Genomic DNA, 17926 nt, shown 5'->3' with positions numbered 1-17926 from the left:
GTAGAGATAGAGATACTCAAGGGGGCTAGGTCCTTGCTTCCCATTGTACAAAATTATAGCAACACCTAGTGTGTGCCAGACATCGTTGTAACTTAACACAGCAGCTTTTTTTTTTTTTTTTAAGACAAAGCTTCCTTTTGCCCCAGCTGGCCTCCAACTCACTATACTGCTGGGATTACAGCTTTCATTTCCCCCCTCCTCCCTTCTCCCCTTCTTTTTCCCCTTTCTCCTCTCCCTCCTGTCCTCCTCCCTCTGTTTTTGAAACAGGCTATCGCTAAGATCTCCTAGGTGAGGAGGTGGGGCAGAGATGTCATGGAGCAGAGCTAGGATTTGAAGCTGGGCTGATCAGGACTTGCTCCCTGATGGAAATTCGTGTGTTTATGTTTTACCTCTAACTAGGATGGCAATACATGATGTAGGACTAAGACAGAGAAACCCATTTGAGAGACTAGGAGGAGACAACAAGAAAAAGCAGACCTCAAAATGAAGGGTGCTGAGAGGGGTAGGTCTGACTGAAGGGACAGCAAGAGCAAGGGTCCTGAGAGGGTGCTGGGTGCTTACCACATTCCAGGGCCAACATGGGACATATCGTAAAGTCTCTTAAGACCAAAGTCAAGAGCACAAGAGCCCATGAAAAAAACCCTTGAAAGGGTTTCAATAGGACAGTGAGGTGAGGTTTTTTTTTTTTTTTTTTTTTTTTTTTTTTTTTTTTTTTTTTTTGCTTTAAAAGCTCACTATGTGAGGCAAAGCTGGGGAAGATAGAAGGAAGGAGACTGGCGAGGAAGTGAACAGACACATAAGCACAATGACACCTTGGGCAAAAGTGGCTATGGCCAGGCAGTGCTTTAATTCCAGCACTCCACTCTGGAGGCAGAGGTAGGTGAATCTTTGAGTTCAAGACCAGCCCTGCTCTACAGAGTGAGTTCCAGGACTGTCAGGGCTGTCTTAGAAAAAAAAGTGGTAGCTATGGAGCTAGAGAAGGAATCCATAAATCCAGGATAATGTTGTTTGGAAATGCTCAAGGGTTGGCAGTGGGAGGGAAAAGATGGTGTTTTTTTTTTTTTTTTTTCTCACCCGAGACAGGGTTTCTTTATGTAACAGCCCTGGCTGTCCTTGAACTCACTCTACACCAGGCTGGCCTTGAACTCACAGAGGTCTACCTACCTCTGCCTCCCAAGGGCTGGGATTAAAGGCATGTGCCACCACCTCTCTTCTTTGAGCTGTGGAGGGGGATGGCATTGAGAGTTGTACCAGTTAGCAAGGATGTGTGCCACACTATCTAGCTCCCAGTTCTGACTTCTGTATTTAAGGGACATGTGATCACAGGTAAGTCACTTGGTCTCTGTGTCTCACTATCTATAAAAAGAACATAATAATAGTTCCTGTCTCTTGGTGATGGTATAAGTACGAAAAGAGCCGGCACATCCTTGCTTTGTGTTGCTATAACAAAATAACCAAACCTAGGTACCTTATAAAACACACAGGTTTATTTGGCTCTCATACTTGGAAGCTGAACGTTTAAGATCAGGGAGCTAAGTTTGTTTGGCTTCCTGTGAAGTTGTTTCTGGCTATGGTACATCACCTTGACTGGTGTTTTGTAGGAGCCATGTATGAGAATAGCAAACATTGCAAATGGAAGAGACTGAATGTGTTGTGAGGCCTCCCTTTAGAACAGCTGCCATCACAGTCGTGAACACATTCCCTGGAGACCTAACTCAGCCCTAAGAGATGGGCATGAATCCCCTCTGTGGGTAGTACCCCTCTGACCAAATTATGTATCACTTGGCCTACTCAAAATTTTTTAACCTTTAGGGCCAGACAGTGATGGTGCATGCCTTTAATCCCGGCACTTGGGAGGCAGAGGCAGGCAGATCTCTGTCAGTTCAAGGTGAGTTCCAGGACAGTCAGGCCTGTTACACAGAGAGAAACTGTCTCAAAAAACAAAACAAAACAAAAATTTAACTTTTACTTTTGTGGGTTTGTGTGTGTGTGTGTATGTGTGTGTGTGTGTGTGTGTAGGTATTTTGCTTGCATGAATGTCTGCAGACCATATGCGTGCAGTGCCTGCATAGGCCAGAAGAGGGCGTCAGGTCACCTTGAACTGGAGTTACAGATGATTGTGAGCTCTATCATGTTGGTGTCTGGAACTGAGCCCTGGTCCTCTGGAAGAGCAACCGATGCTCTTAACTGCTGAGATAATTTCTCTAGCCTCTTAAATCTTTTAACCTCCAATTTTAATTTTATTTTATGCATACAGATATTTTGCTGCATGTATGTATATATACCATGTGAGTACCTGGTGCCAACAGAGGCCAGAAGAGGGCATCAGATCCCCTGGAAATGGAATTATGGGTAGTTGTGAGCCATGATGTGGGTGCTGGGAACCAAACCCAAGTCTGTTTAACCACTAAGCATCTCTCCAGCCCTACATCATATTTTGGTGGATCCTTTTAATGGCATAGAATTAATTTCTGTCTTCAACATACCAAGTTTGAAGGATCTGAGATATCTATTCAATGTCTGTAGGCTGATTTATATGTATCAGGGATAGAAATGAAAGCAAAAAACAAAAAACAGCATTTGGAGTCATGACCCTGGATGGGATCACCTAAAAAAGTATGCCACAGAATCCTGGGATATACCAGTGTTTACTGCAAGAAGCCTACAATTTTAATGACTCAGGAGCCATCTGGGGAACTTGGGTGAAGATTCTGATTCAGGGTCTGTGACACTGACAATCTAACATGTCCTCAGAGGCTTCCGGTGTGATAGGGACACTCCATCCCATCACTGTGAGCAACAACAGAGATAAAAGAGGCCAAGAGGCATAGGAAAGAGGAGAGATGAAAGGGAAAATGAGACACGTCAAGAATGATGTAAACAAAGACAAGGCAGGTTGGGTAACATGGAGCCGACAGCCGACCTTGGAAAGGTTCAGTGGGATGGTGCATGGAGACTGGGGCTAGAGGCAGAATGGGGAACGGAGCTGATGCTTTCCCTACAATTTATGGATTTAGAAAACAAAGCTGGCTTTAGAAGGACATTTGAGGGGTAAGGAATCGCCAGGCTCATTGAATCATTTATGTGTGTGTCTGTGTGTGGGACTTGCAGGAGTGAGCTACCATTTCTGGCTCTGATTTTTCTCTTTGGTCAGTAAGATGACTGAAAGCATCTTGGGTCTTGGGTCTTGGGTTTGGAGAGATGGCTCAGTGGTTAGACCTCATATTGGTCTTGTAGAGGACCAGAGTTCAAGTCTCAGCACTGTGTCAGGTGGCTCACAACTGCCTGAAGGACAGCTCTAGGGGGACCAGGCTCCTTTTCTTTCTGTAGGTACATGTACTCAAGTGCACACTCTTATGCACAGGCATGCATAACACACAGAATTAAATTTTTTTTAAAAAAAGAGGGATAAGAGCTGGAGAGATGGCTCTACAGTTAAGAGCACTGGCTGCTCTTGCATAGGGCCAGGCTTTTATTGCTAGCACCCAAATGGTGCTCGCAACCACCTGTAACTCCCGTGCCCTCTTCTGGCTTCCACAGGCAACTGCATGTATACGGTACACATACATACACACATATTCAGGTACACGCATAAGTAAAATAATAAGTCTATCTATCTATAAAGAAAAGTCGTGTTCTTACTTTGGTGTCTACTTCCAAAGAGACTGCACTTCATCTGGATTCAGGAGCCACACCCTAAACAGCTGCAGGGTGTGATTCACAGAATATAAGCACACAGTATACCTCACAGCCACAGGCAAAACCACAAATATGTGTCAAAGGCAAATATTTTAATTAACTAGAAATAAAATCCATGATCAACATGTAGTTTGTCTTCTCTTGTTTGTTTGTTTTAGTCTAAAGGCAATTCTGAACAGAATTATCAATCAAGATTACATCACAAAAATTTTAAATGTATTTACACAGTGAATAAGTTACATAGATAAACTCTGAATATGCTTTGGATGTGCAACAGAGTCACATGCCCACATCTAACACTCGGCAGCATGGGGTTTAAGGAAGAAACTGTAAGAATGGCCCTTTACACATATATTACAAATAAAACAGGATATTACTCTTCAAGTGGCAACTCGTGTCTTCCCTTTCTGACTCTACTTCTGGCCATCCAAATGGCTACGAAAAGATGCATGCACGACAGATGCGAGGAATTGGGGTTTATGTGAAGAATTTGTTTCTCTACAAAACAGCAAAGTTAACTCAAATGAACACTCATTCTTCTGTAGTATAAATAACACTCTTTAAAGCAACCTTCTTGTAAAAAGCAGCCAAGATCCTTTAAAAGAACCTATCTGGACCATTCCTGGGGCAGAGACATCCAGTATCCAGATTTGGAAACAGTAGCCTAGCAACATAAGAAAGGTACTTCATAGCAGCCTCATTTAGATACAGTGTACATTAAATTGTAGTCCATTTACAATTCCCTTTTCAAGCACACAGGCTATCAGCTTTTGACCGTCTTACAAGTTTTCAGTGGCCAGCTTCATTCTGCCTGCCCCCCCTTCCAACCCATTAAAAAACAAAATCCCACAAAAAAGGAAGAAAAATAGGAGAAAGAGAACGAATGTACAAGTTTTAGAATATAAATTTTTTTTTTCATGTGAAGAAAAACATTGCACTTTTGCCAGTCTAAAACTGTTTCTAGAAAGGACAGTATCGTTCAGCGTAGTCAACTTTGGTAATGCAACAGAAGTCATTTCTTCAGTAGTGGGTTGCATTTTCTTAGTGAACGACAGCCACACAGCATGATGGGTAGAGTTTGTCTCAGGAGCCTACGCTGCCTCGCTGTGGACAGTATTGCTACACATTGGAAGTTGGGTAATCTTCTTCAGAAAGAGTCCTACAGGTAACAAGAAGGAGAACACTCTGTCCAAGCCTTGCGAAGGCTGAGAAGACACTGAATGACGTCGCCCCAGCATGGCAGCACTGCGAGCTTGGAAAGCATGGGGGACGGGAGGCTCCTGTCAGAGACTAGTGCCGGAAACACTGGAGTCTGGGAGAAAGGCAGTGAGGACCCGGTAGCTCTGGGCTCGGCGGATCATGTCTCGGATCTCCATGTTTAGTTCCATCAGCTTGGTGCAGATTTCAGTCAGGCTGTGGTTAGAACCCACCAAGGCATAAGTGCCCGTTTGTCCCAGAGTTTGGTGCCTGAAGTAAATATTCAGTAGTGTTTGGACCTCATCGTCAGAACTGCTTCCAAAGATGTCATTGGGCCACAGGCTTCTGTGGTGAAGAAAGAACAGGGGAGATTAGAGGCACGGAGGTGGGAGGTACGAGTCTTGGTTAGTATAAAAATACACTTCAACCTGTTACTTAGATGTTATCACATCACAGTGCTTCATAGACTCATCTAAAGCACATAACTCCTTGGGTCCTAGAATATGTAGAGTTGTCCAAATGTTGTTGCTATCAGTTTTAGAATGTTGGTTATTACTGATAAAAGTACCAGAATGGAGTATGATACCCTTTTAAAACTTGTTTTATGTGTACAAGTGATTGTATAAATTTATGTGCACCACATATATGCAGAGCTCACAGAGACCAGAAGAGGACATCGGATCCCCTGGAAATGGAATTCCAGACATTTGTGAGCTGCCATGGGAGTGCTGGAAACTGAACCCAGGTCCTCTTGAAGGGTGGTCAGTGCTTGTAATCACTGAGCCATCTCTCCAGCTCTGAATCTGATACTCCTATTTGCTATAGCCATCTTACTCTGCCATATGTGAAGACTACCCTAAACAGCCCCAACATGTACATTCAGCTTAGTTTGAAATTACACCGGGGTATATATTGAAGTACCTCAACTTTCGGAATCAACGCCAATACATGTAACATGCAAAGTCTAGGGTTGTGGGTAAGAAACCTAAGAGACAGGTAGGATGTTTAGACATTCTGACCTTGGCAAGTGTGTCCCTAACCACTACACAGTCAGGATTAAGTTTAGGTTTCCTATAACCATCCCTTCGAGGAATGATAAAGCCACCTGCACTCCTTGATCTGTCGTAGTGCTTTGCCAAGTTCATTGTTCTTCAGGCATTCCAGCATGGACTGGATGGCTGCCTCAGTGGATGTGAAGGTTGGCTCTGACCATGCTCCCTCGATGTAAAGTGGGTCAGTGGCAATGGCCGCAGTGGCCTCTTTTAAGTTTCTCTTCAGGTCACTCAGTTCCCTGGACATGTTCAGCAGCTGTTTAAAACAAATGCAACATATTTAGGTCCAGGCTGGTATGACCTCTTCAAAGAAATTTGGTCATGAGGGTCTGCTTAAGCAGAAGTTTAGTATAAATAAGGGTAGCTGGCTATGGTGGTACATGCCTGTAAGCCAGGACTTGGAAGAATGGTGCAGGAGGATCACCAGGAGTTTGAGGTCAGCTTGGGCTATCCAGTGTAACCTTGCCTCAAAACAGATAAAACTAAACAACAAAACCACCACTGACCTATATGGACTAAGGACTAAGTTGTTAGAAGCCTCGAGACACTGCCTCAGTAGCTGGGATGCTCTCACAGAAAAGAGACACCATTTATAATGTTTCCCTTTTATGGGTGGAGGTGGCACAAGCCTTTAATCCCAGCACTAGGGGAATAGAGGCAGGTAGATCTCAGTGAGTTCAAGGCCAGTCTGGACTACAGAACAAGTGCCAGGACAGCCAAAACTGTTATACAGAGAAACCTTGTCTTGAAAAACAGTTTCCAGTTTGGGCTGGGGATGTGGCTCAGTGTTAGGGCTTACTATTTATGCACATGGCCCTGGGTTCAATCTTGGTAATTGCAGTTTCTGTTTAACTAGAAAGGATATAAATAAAGAGGTGGGGTACACAGGGAATGGGCTGGAGTAGGTAGCTCCAGCTCCAAACACCAAGTGTTAGCCCAACACTATGCATAGTACTGTTTTTGTTTGTTTGAGTCAAGGGTCTTTTAACTGTGTATGCCTGGCTATCATGGAACTCACTAGTAGACCAGGCTGGCCTTGAACTCAGAGATCCACTGCTTCCTGAGTGCTGGGATTAAAGGTGTGTTTGGCCATTCCCCATCTGTTCTTTTCTTTATTAGCATACCTTCCAAGAAAGTTTAATAAATGAACAGCATCCAGTAAGAGATTAAATACTAGTAAGATAGGTGTGGTGGGAAACACCTTTGTGTTTTTCAAGATAGGTGTGTCTCTGTGTAGCTCTGGCTGGCCTGGAACTCATTTTGTAGACCAGGTTTGCATTGAACTCACAGAGATCTGCCTACCTCTACCTCTCGAGTGCTGGGATTAGAGGCGTGTGCCACTACCACCCATCAGAAAACACCTGTAATCCCAGCATGTAGATCTCTGTGAGTTCAAGGGCAGTATGGGCTGGGCGGTGGTGGGCACGCCTTTAATCCCAGCACTTGGGAGGCAGAGGCAGGCGGAGTTCTGTGAGTTCGAGACCAGCCTAGTCTACAAGAGCTAGTTCCAGGATAGCCTCCAAAGCCACAGGGAAACCCTGTCTCGAAAAACAAAAACAAAAACAAAAACAAAAAACAAAAACAAAAACAAAAAACAAGGGCAGTGTGGTCTACACAGTTAAGTTCCCGGTCAGTCAGTGATGCATAGTGTAAATTTTGTCTCAAAGAAAATACACACTAGAGCAACAATAAGTGAATAATAATAATAATAATAATAATAATAATAACAATAATAATAATAATAAAATGAAGCTATCTATTTCCACTTAACTATGGGTAACTGTGTGTAATGTCTGTCCCACTGAAGTCATACAGAAGCATAATCCTTTGTCTTTTTATTGTTTTACATGTAGTTTTGTGTGTCTGTGTTTGAATATGTGTATGCCACAATTTGTATGTAGAAGTCAGAGGTCAACTTTTGGGACCTGGGAATTGAACTCAGGTTTTCAGGCTTGGACACAAGCACCTTTACCTGCTGTGCCACATGCTGGTCCAAATTCCCAGTTGTGGGAATGGAAATCAAGATTCACTAGGCTCAGTATAGAATGAAGTGGAGTTTATTTGGGGAAAAGGAATTTACACAGGAAACAAGGGACTGTTGTGTTCCTCTAGCTCCAAGGATGCAGACCCTGCCACCCTGAAGCTCTTGGAGACCTGAAGGGGCTCCAAGCCCCAATCCTATTCCTATTCTTTCAACCGGTCATATCCGTACCTGTGACCATGCCCAAAAAGGCGTGGTCATGCTACAGATATGTGTGTGTGTTTGAGAGAGAGAAAGAGAGAGAGAGAGAGAGAGAGAGAGAGAGAGAGAGAGAGAGAGAGAGAGAGACTGCACTTTTCTTTGGGTGGGAAGGGTTTCGAGACAGGGTTTCTCTGGGGCTTTGGAGGCTCTGGAACTAGCTGTTGTAGACCAGGCTGGTCTGGAACTCACAGAGATCCGCCTGCCTCTGCCTCGAGAGCTGGGACTAAAGGCGTGCACCATCACCACCCGGCATTAAGTTTTAATTTTTTTCCAAGACAAGGTCTCTCTGTGTAGCCCTGGCTGTCCTGGAACTCATTATGTAGATCAGGCTGGCCTCAAACTCAGAGATCTCCTGCCTCTGCCTGGAGGGTTTAAGGTGTATACTACCATAAACTAAACTTCAGTCTTATGTTAATACATTAAAAGGGTGGTGTGGCCGTCTCTAGAAGGAAGACCTTTAAAAAGTAAGCATTAGGGTAGGGTGGGGCCTCTGTACTCCTGATGGCTTTATAGGGAGGAGAGAGACAGAGACAGAAACAGAGTTACCTGGGCTCCATGCTGTGAGGTAGCCGGCACCTTCAACATATCTTTTGGATCTCCAGCCTCCAAAACCTTTTTTTACTTATGAAGAATGTGGCCCTTTCTATTACTGTACTTGAACATGTGGAGGACCTTTTGGGACTGGTTAAAGGGAAGAGGCCAGGAGAGTTTGGAGCATAGTGCTCCTGTGAGCTCCGACCACTGCACTGCAGACAGTTTGGGTGAGGGCTCAGAGAACCAGAATGCTGTTGGGAATGTGGACTATGAAGGCCATGCCAATGCGACTTCTGATGGAAATGAGAATTCTCTTGGGAACTGGAGTAAAGGCCATCCTTGTTACCTGGTGGCGAAGAGTTTGGCTTCCTTGTGTCCTTGTCCAGAGGCACCCTGGAAGGCTGAGCTTCAAAGTGACCAACTCGTGTGCCTAGCAGGGGAGCTCTCCAAACAGAGAAGTATCCAGGCTGCTGCATGGCTACTCTTAATGGCTTATAGTCAAATGAGAGAGCAAAGGGATGATTTGAAGACAGAGCTGCTTAAAAGGGAAACACAGCGGCTTAGCCAGAGGAGGAGCCATCGGGGTATAAAGATGAAAGGCTGGCCCAAACAGGCTCTGGCCAAGAAGATTAAAGCAGACAAAGTGTTGAATCCTGGCAAGAAGAATGAAGCCTTGAGGGGACCCCAGAAAAGAGCCCCAAAACTGACTGGGGATTCTGGTTTGCTGGCAAAAAGATCCTTGACTTCAGTCATGATTCCAAGGGACCTACATGCAGCACCTGTAAGCCACAGACCTTGGCTGTGTTCCTTCTGTTCAGATAGGAAGAACTTAGTTACAAAGCCGCAGCAGCTCTCACTGCAGCTAAAGAGTAAACCCTGGGAGGCCAGGAAGAAGGATGCCTTCAGGTTGGAGTCTCTGTGGAGATCATCTAATGAAGTGATGCCTCGTGGAGCTGTGCAAATGAAGTCACACTGGAGACCCCAGAAGAAAAGCAGTGATGCCAGTGTCCTCAAACAGCAGCCACAGAAAGCTACAAGCAGTGTGATGCACAAGCCTCTGAAAGCCACCAACATCGGCTTGCAACCTTCCACAGCAGCCTTGAGGGGTGGAGACCGACAGAGCATGAAGACTCCCATCTGGACTAAAGATAATGTCTGGATCTGTCCCAGAGGTAGAGGCACCAAGGAGAGACCACATAGCAGCAAGGCTGAGCAGAAACGTCCAGACTGAGCTGAGGCACAGAGTCCCCTCCAGGGCAGTGCCCACTGGAGTTACAGGGGTAGGACTACAGAGCTACCAGCATGAAAGACCAGCCAGCCTGGGAGAGCTGTGGAAAAAAGACTCCAGCCTGTGAAGACCGGAGCAGCGGCCCAGGTCAGCAAAGCCCCACAGGAGAGAAGGTGACTTTGCCCAATTGTCTTGAATAATGAACTCAAGGCTCATTATTCATTCTTCATCTTTAGCCCTTCCCTTCCTTTAGGGATGGACAGGAGGGTTAGTTTATGCTGTGTTAGTTCCACACCTGTGTCTTAGATGATCTTAGATGATATTGCTTACAGCTACAAGAGGTTAAGAATTGTCTCTGTGTGCCTTGTGAGCCAATACTGGCATGAGTTGACTTTGGGACTATGTAGTGGAATTTTTGTGTGTGAGGACACAAGTTTCAGGAGCCAGTGAGAGCCAGGAGTTGAATGCTGCGTGCGGTTTGTTCGCTGAACTCATGCAGGCCTTTCTTTCTTCCTCTAAATCTTGCACTAACGGTAGTAAGAGGGTGGAACTTATCAGACTGGTGTCTAGAAATGGACCTTTGGGAAGTGATTAATTAAGATCCTAAGACTGGAGCCCTAACAACTGAATCTAGTGACATCGCTGGGGGAGGGAGAAGAGTCAACGCAAGGCTTCCCATTAGGATGTGACACTGCCAGACCCAATTACTAGCATTTCAATCTGTGAGCTAAATAAAGTGACTCTTGATAAAGAGGCTGGTTTCAAATATCTTGTTATGCTACTGGGAAGCTGCTGTGTGTGTGTTTGTGCATGAGTATGTGTGTGTGAGAGAGAGTTTCCAGCTGCAAGACCCTAATACCTATATTACACGGTTACTTTCAAGATGAAATAATTCTCTCTATATAATATTTAGTGAAGATTGGTACGTAAGTACTCAAACATAATTGCCAACATTGGCCCTGTTTGTTTTGAGACAGGATCTCAGCATAGCCCTGACTGTCCTGGAACACACTATGTAGCCTAAGCTGGCCTCGAATTTACAGAGATTCTCCTGTCTCTCCCCTAGGTGTACACTACCATGCCCATATTACGGGCCCTGTTTTAACAGTAAAGGATTTCTCACTATTTTCTCTATGCCACAGAAAAGATGGAAGATACAATTGTTCTGCGATGCTTTATTGCCAGGGCAGAGGCTGGGTATGGTGACACATGCCTTTGATCCTAGCATTCAAGGCAGAGGCAGGTGGATCTCTAATTTGGAAACTAATCTGGTCTACATAGCCAGTTGCAAGCAGACAGTGCTACATAGAAACCCTGTGTCAATGTCAAACAAAATAACCAATGGGCGGTAGTGGCACACACCTTTAATCTCAGCACTTGGGAGGCAGAGGCAGGTGAATCTCTGAGTTCAAAGTCAGCTTGGTCTACAGATGGAGTTCCAGGACAGGCTCCAAAGCTACACAGAGAAACCCTGTCTTGAAAAACCAATCCCCCAAACATCCTGGGCTGGCCTTGAAGCCATTAAACAGTCAAGGATGACCTTGAACTTTTCATCTTCCCTCCAACTCAAATGGGATCCCAGGCATATATCGACACAGTCGGTTTTAGGATGAAAAATAGTAAAGTGATTTGGTATTAATGCCTCAGAATGACTTCCTCCCACTCAGCAGCAGTACCGAGAAAGTTACTTAAGAGTCTAAATTTTCATTTGGAGGGTGCAGCTATCCCTTCAAGTCATTTCTATGCAGCATGCACTCTCCTTTCCAGTGGGGCACAAGTGGCCTCATTTGAATATGTGGTTCTATTCATTTAGCTATGACCCCTTCAAACTGTATAGTGTTGATTTCCCATAATGGGTTGAACTGTAGTTAAATTTCAAGCCAGCTTAGACCAGCTTTTCTAGTTACCTGATACTTTCTTACTAACCAGCTATCCATGTGCCTGAGACAACAGCTATCTGTAGTGAGACTGTCCATCAAAGGCTAAAGACTCTGGATAAGCCTGAATGTGAGGCTGTGTTGTTGGCTATGTGTTTCTTTCTCTCTCTCTTTTTTCTAAGTATTTACTTTTTTTTAAATTTCATTTGCATTGGTGTTTTGCCTGCATGTATGTCTGTATGAGGGTGTCAGATCTCCTGAACTGGAGTTACAGACAGTTGTGAGCTGCCATGTGGGTGCTGGGAATTGAATTCATGTCCTCTGGAAGAACAGTCAGTACCCTTAACCACTGAGCCATCTCTCCAGCACCCCCCTCCTTTTTTTGAGACAGGGTTTCTCTGTAACAGCTCTGATTGTCCTGGAACTCACTTTGTAGACCAGGCTGGCCTTGAACTCAGATTTTCCTGACTATGCCTCCTGAGTGCTGGAATTAAAGGGGACTAAAGGCGTGTACCACCACAGCCAGGGAAATTCTTAAGGATAAGTAACATTCCACCCTGTGGGAACTGGAAAGATGGCTCAGCAGTTCAGACCACTTCTTGCTTTTTTAGAAGACCTAAGTTCAGTTCCCAGCACTCATATCTGCCTATAACTGCAACTCCAGGGGATCTGATTGCACCTTTGGGTATACACACACATAAATAAAAGTCTTAGAAAACACATTCTGTTTTTTGTTTGTTTGTTTTTTCGAGACAGGGTTTCTTTGTATTGTTTTGGAGGCTGTCCTGGAACTCACTCTAGACCAGGCTGGCCTCGAACTCACAGAGATCCACCTGCCTCTGCCTCCCAAGTGCTGGGATCAAAGGCGCGCACCACTAATGCCTGGCTTCAAAACATCTTTAAATCTACACATTATCAGATGTGGCTACTGTGCATAATTCTATAAGGAATTTGGGAGATGTGTCAATGAAGTGGGGTTACTCTCTCCTCTGGACATACACTTGGAATGCAGATTCCTCAGTCATAGAATAATTGGTTTTTATTTCTTCAGCCTCCTCCGTCCTGCATTCCACAATGGCCTTGTCAATCCACACTCCCTGCAATGGATCGGGCTTTCTTCTATCTTATAGCCTCAACATTTCCTAACTACGTTACTGAAATGTCTTTATTTTACATGTATGTATGTGAGACTCTGTGTGGGATGTACACACGGATGCAGATGCACAAGGGGGCCAGAGACATTGATCTCCCTGGAGCTAGAGTTATAAGTGGTTGGAAGCCACCGGAGCTGGGAACTCAGAAGCCTGGCCCTCTTCCAGAGCAGTGCATGCCGCTAACCAGTTAGCCACCTTGTAGTCCCTCCGTGTTTCAATCACCATTCCTCTGATGGGAATACTGAGCAATACTTTATGTAACCATTGGCCATACCTACATTTCCTTCGGAGATGTGTCTGGTTCAGTTCTACTTATTTTTCAACTGTTTTTGTTATTTTGTTGTAAGACTTCTCATGTTTTAGATACCCTTCATCTATTAATGTAGTGTTTGCAAAAAATCTCCTCAGTACATATGATTTTTCTTTTTAAAAATTATTTGAAGCTGGGTGGGTAGCATATGAGGCGAGTGGATCTCTGTGAGTACAAGGCCAGCCAAGTTAACAGAATTCTAGTACAGACTCCAAAGCTACACAGAGAAACCCTGTCTCTAAAGAAACAAAACTCTTGGGGCTGGAGAGATGGCTCAGCAGTTAAGAGCACTGACTGTTCTTCTAAGCGGTCCTGAGTTCAATTCCCAGCAACCACACGGTGGCTCACAACCATCTGTTATGAGATCTGGTGCCCTCTGCTGGCATGCAGGCAGAAGACATAACAAATAAATAAAATCTTTATTAAAAAATTCTTTTGAGAATCCATACACACGTTTATAATGTGTTTTGATCAGGTTACCCTTCACTCTTGCCCTTCCCATCCTTTTCTCTATGCCGCCTCCAAACTTCATGGTCATTAATATTTGTTTTTCGAGACAAGGTTTCTTCGTGTAACCCTGGCTGTTCTGGAAGTCGCTCTGTAGACAAGGCTGGCCTTGAACTCAGATCTGCCTGCCTCTGCTAGGATAAAAACCATGTGCCGCCACTGCCTGGCTAAGTCTATTATTATTTTTTAAGATCCATTGAGTCCACTCAGTCCTGCCAGTGTGTGCGTAGGTGCAGGGTCACTGGGTCATGGGTAGTCTCTCAGGGCCTGAATCCTTGAAGAAAACTGACTGTTCCTCTACCTCTTGCTGGTAGGAGCTTAGCTCAGCTCATGGGTGGGACTTGTGACCACCTCCCTGCTCCATGCTGGGATTTTGTGTGACTTGATCTTATACAGGTATGGTTCATGCAGTCACAAGTTCAAGGTGATGCCTGCTCTCCCGGATCAAAGATCTAATCTCTTAGAGAAGGCTGGCTTAGGTCCTGAGGCATCATAGTTCTTCCAGCTCTGAGAGGATTTCCTGGTGGCCTGGAATGGCTGCCAGTTTAGGTGCTGGAGTCATGGCTGATCCACTGGGCATTGGCTCTGAATATCTGGGGCAGGTTATAGTAGCAATTTCTACGGAGGATGGGGGTTATATGGTTATACATGGGCAGGTTATAGTAGCAACTTCTATTGGGCAGGGAGCTGCAGGCGCTCAGCTGAGGACTGTTACCATCTGTGAATATGGTAACGATGATGGCAGAACCTTAAGAGACAGAAGTGGCTACTGTCCTCCACAGCAGGGTTGCACTGTAGCAGCTGCAGTTCAAGATGGTGCAGTGAGTGCAACCGCAAGGGTCCTGGAGTGGGTGGGGCTTTCTCTTGAGTATTGCAACTCTGTGAACTCCAGGCCTGTGAGGATGGTAGGAGTCTCCACAACAAAGACCTGCAGACGTGGTAACGGCTAAAGTTAACCTGTAAGCCCCACTTGCCTAAGGACAGGTACTTCCTGAGGTGCTGGAGGCTGTTGTTCATGTAAGACAACCATCTATATGTTTCCACCTCCCTAAACAAGTTTGGTTGACCCAACTGCACTGGATGTAGGCAGGAAGTACATCAGGATGTATGCTTGCCCCTGAATGGACAAAGATAGGAAGTACGGAACCGTGTGAGTTTGCTTCTATAAGCATCTGGCCAATGCTGCTCATGGCCATTCTCAGGGAATCCCGGGTATGGACTTAGCCAGTGCTCATCTTCCTGGCCAGTAGTCGTTTAAATGAATATTTGAAGAACTGGTCTTTCTCCTTGCAATTCTCAGGTTTAACAATGTCTGCAGCAGTGGTGGGGTGTGATGGTGGGTGCCTCCTGGTTATGTTTTCCTCACATGGAGAAGGCTGTCTTGCATCTGAGTGGATCCTCTATGGATGGTAGCCTGGGAGTGGGGAGGATGAGTGGCTTTGTCTCTCTCTGAAGGTTTTACTCTTGCCTTTCCTTGAGTCACTGTGTATTTTTTGGTTTGGGTTCTTTTAAGCATTAGGCACTTCTAGTTGATCATCTTGCTACAACTGCTTTTTTTTTTTTTTCTTTTGGTTTTTTGAGACCGGGTTTCTCTGTGGCTTTCTTTGGAGGCTGTCGTGGAACTAGCTCTTGTAGACCAGACTGGTCTCGAACTCACAGAGATCCACCTGCCTCTGCCTCCTGAGTGCTGGGATTAAAGGCATGTGCCACCAACGCCCGGCTTGCTACAATTGCTTTTTAAGTATAGATGGTGGTATATACTCTGCATTTGTATATCTTAACTTTTTTTTTTAGGTATTCATTTATTCTAGCAATAGAAACTGCCTGTGTTTGCTTGTCTTCTATGTTGCTGAGTTTATGATGAAGGTGGTTCTTGGTGGTTGGTTGTTTTTTTTAATTAATTAATTAATTTATTTATTTTTCAAGATAGGGTTTCTCTGTGTATCAGCTCTTGCTGCCCTGGAACTCACTCTGTAGACCAGGCTGGCCTCAAATTTGCAGAGATCTGCCTGACTATGCCTCCCAAGTGGTGGGATTAAAGGCATGCACCACCAAGCCTGGCAAAGATGGTTCTTTTCTGAGTATTTGGCTCCATTGCTTGCCCTTGTCCTGTAAGACTGTTCAGGGTAGATTTCCACAGGACTGTTCTCGGATGCCAACCTTCCTCACCTTTAGTAAATCAGACATACATGCTGTGTGTGTCCCTTCTGAGCACACCACCATCCCTTCACTTCCACACCTAGGAAAAACAGGAGCCCATTTGGAAGCAGTGTGCTCAAATTGTTTTAATTTTTACAAGGGTGATGCAAGTGTGGCACCTGTTGTAACTGTACTGGTGGAACTGCCCCCAACTGTGAGGCTACCTTACTCTTCACCTTAGTTGTGGCCCTGCTCTAGAAAACCATTTAGAGTTAAAAAATAGACAGGCGGTGTCGGCACATGCCTTTAATCCCTGCACCTGGGAGGAAGAGGTAGCTGGATCTCTGAGTTCGAGGCCAGCCTGGTCTACAGAATGCATTCCAGGACACAGACTCTAAAGCCACACACAGAAAGCCTGTCAAAGAAAATAGAAATGTATTTCTCACTGGTGCTTGAACAAAATAATAATTGTATGCAGGAAAACAACTAACCCAATTTGTACCATTTTAAGCGGGGTGGATGATGGAAGACAAAAATAAACAAACAAAAAACCAAAACCCAAAAATCAGACAAACCCAAACCAAAACATTAAGAAAGACACCATACTACGTGGTTTTGGGGGAGCAGGTGGCGGACTCACCTCTGGCACGGAGCTCACTTCGTGCACCTGGCCAATGAGCTTGCAGTAGGACTGATAGAGCAGGAGCAGCTGGAAGTGCAGCTTGTACAACCTCTGACAGAGCTCCAGTTGCTAGAGAGGGAGGGTGCATGGGAAGGAACAGCTGTGAAAGCTCATTCTGATAAACTCGGGACAAGTGACACACACACACACACACACACACACACACACACACACACACACACACACACGGGTTCCAATCTGTTTACATTCTAAACAAAACAAACCCAGACCCACAGTAACATCGGTGAGACCGTCACAGTACAGTTCAGCATATCATTTCTCTACAATGGAGTGTGACTAATTACAATCGGCTAGAAAAAGGATGGAGGGAACCACATTTCTGTTGCATTTGCCAACGAAATCCCTATAAATTACAGCTGAGTGGTTGTGTTAATTTTTATAAGCTACAAACTGTTTTTAAACAGCCAAGAATCCTTTTTATTAAAGGGAAAGCTGACAGGCAAAACACTAGTTCTAGGTGTTAAGTTTGTAAGTTGAATTGCTACCTGGGAGACAGCTGTGTAAGTCTGGGCTGCCATCGAGGGGGCAGCCACTCCTGAAGGCAGAAATACAAGCCCCACAGTGATGAGAAAGCCTGAGTCATCCCACCACCAGTTTTCACAGCATTCTTTGATCAGTGTTCTCTACGTAGTCTATCTTATGTCAACGATGGGCTAGCTTCTGAAGTGTATGGGGCAGCACAGGGTGGGGTGGGGTGAGGTGGGAGGGTGCAAGCCTGGGTAGGGTGGGGTGGGGTGGGGTGGGGGTGGGGGAGTGCAAGCCTCCATCAGGCAGGAGTCCATGGCTCAGTAGTCTCCAGGGAAAGAGCTTCACACCTGGAGTAAACCAGACATGCAAACACTCCACTGTTGGGTTTAGAAGATGCTACAGGAAGACTGGGTAACTGGGACTTCATGCTGCCTGAGGAGCTCTACACAGAACTCATCTCAGAATTGAGAGAGATGAGGAAACTTAAAACACTTTCCCCAAACCAGGTGAAGGAGATAAATGACAAGAGTTTTACATTTCCTAGAGTACATTCTGTTGATGTGACAGACATGTCTTTTGATTTTTAAGTTACTAAAATTGATGCACATATATATGTACATTTGTATATGTATATATTTCATGCTAAGACAATGCTGAAAGAAGTTCCCCCTTTCCCCAACTTTCCTCCTCCTAGTAGGAAACCAGTTTTTTTTTTTGGGGGGGGGGTTTGGTTTTTCGAAACAGGGTTTCTCTGTGGCTTTGGAGGCTATCCTGGAACTAGCTCTTGTAGACCAGGCTGGTCTCGAACTCACAGAA

General features: G+C 45.0%; 1 protein-coding gene across 6 annotated transcripts in view; it reads right to left on the bottom strand.

Annotated features, from left to right (window-relative positions):
• Window positions 1-3770: 3770 nt before the first annotated feature.
• Window positions 3771-17926, bottom strand: part of Fry (FRY microtubule binding protein) — a 378278-nt gene continuing 364122 nt past the window's right edge. For 5 of the 6 annotated variants that reach the window (XM_035443188.1, XM_035443184.1, XM_035443183.1 and 2 more), the window contains 3 exons: window positions 16580-16690; window positions 6002-6204; window positions 3771-5241 (listed from right to left, as the gene is read on the bottom strand). In XM_035443188.1, the coding sequence (XP_035299079.1) occupies window positions 4983-5241; window positions 6002-6204; window positions 16580-16690 (573 nt within the window). In that variant the 3' untranslated portion in view covers window positions 3771-4982. The remainder of the gene's footprint in view (window positions 5242-6001; window positions 6205-16579; window positions 16691-17926) is intronic. The other variant, XM_035443189.1, reaches the window with a different exon arrangement.

Source organism: Cricetulus griseus, chromosome 4 (genome assembly GCF_003668045.3).
Source record: "Cricetulus griseus strain 17A/GY chromosome 4, alternate assembly CriGri-PICRH-1.0, whole genome shotgun sequence".
Classification (NCBI taxonomy): Eukaryota; Metazoa; Chordata; class Mammalia; order Rodentia; family Cricetidae; genus Cricetulus; species Cricetulus griseus.
This window is presented reverse-complemented; position numbering and strand designations above follow the sequence as displayed.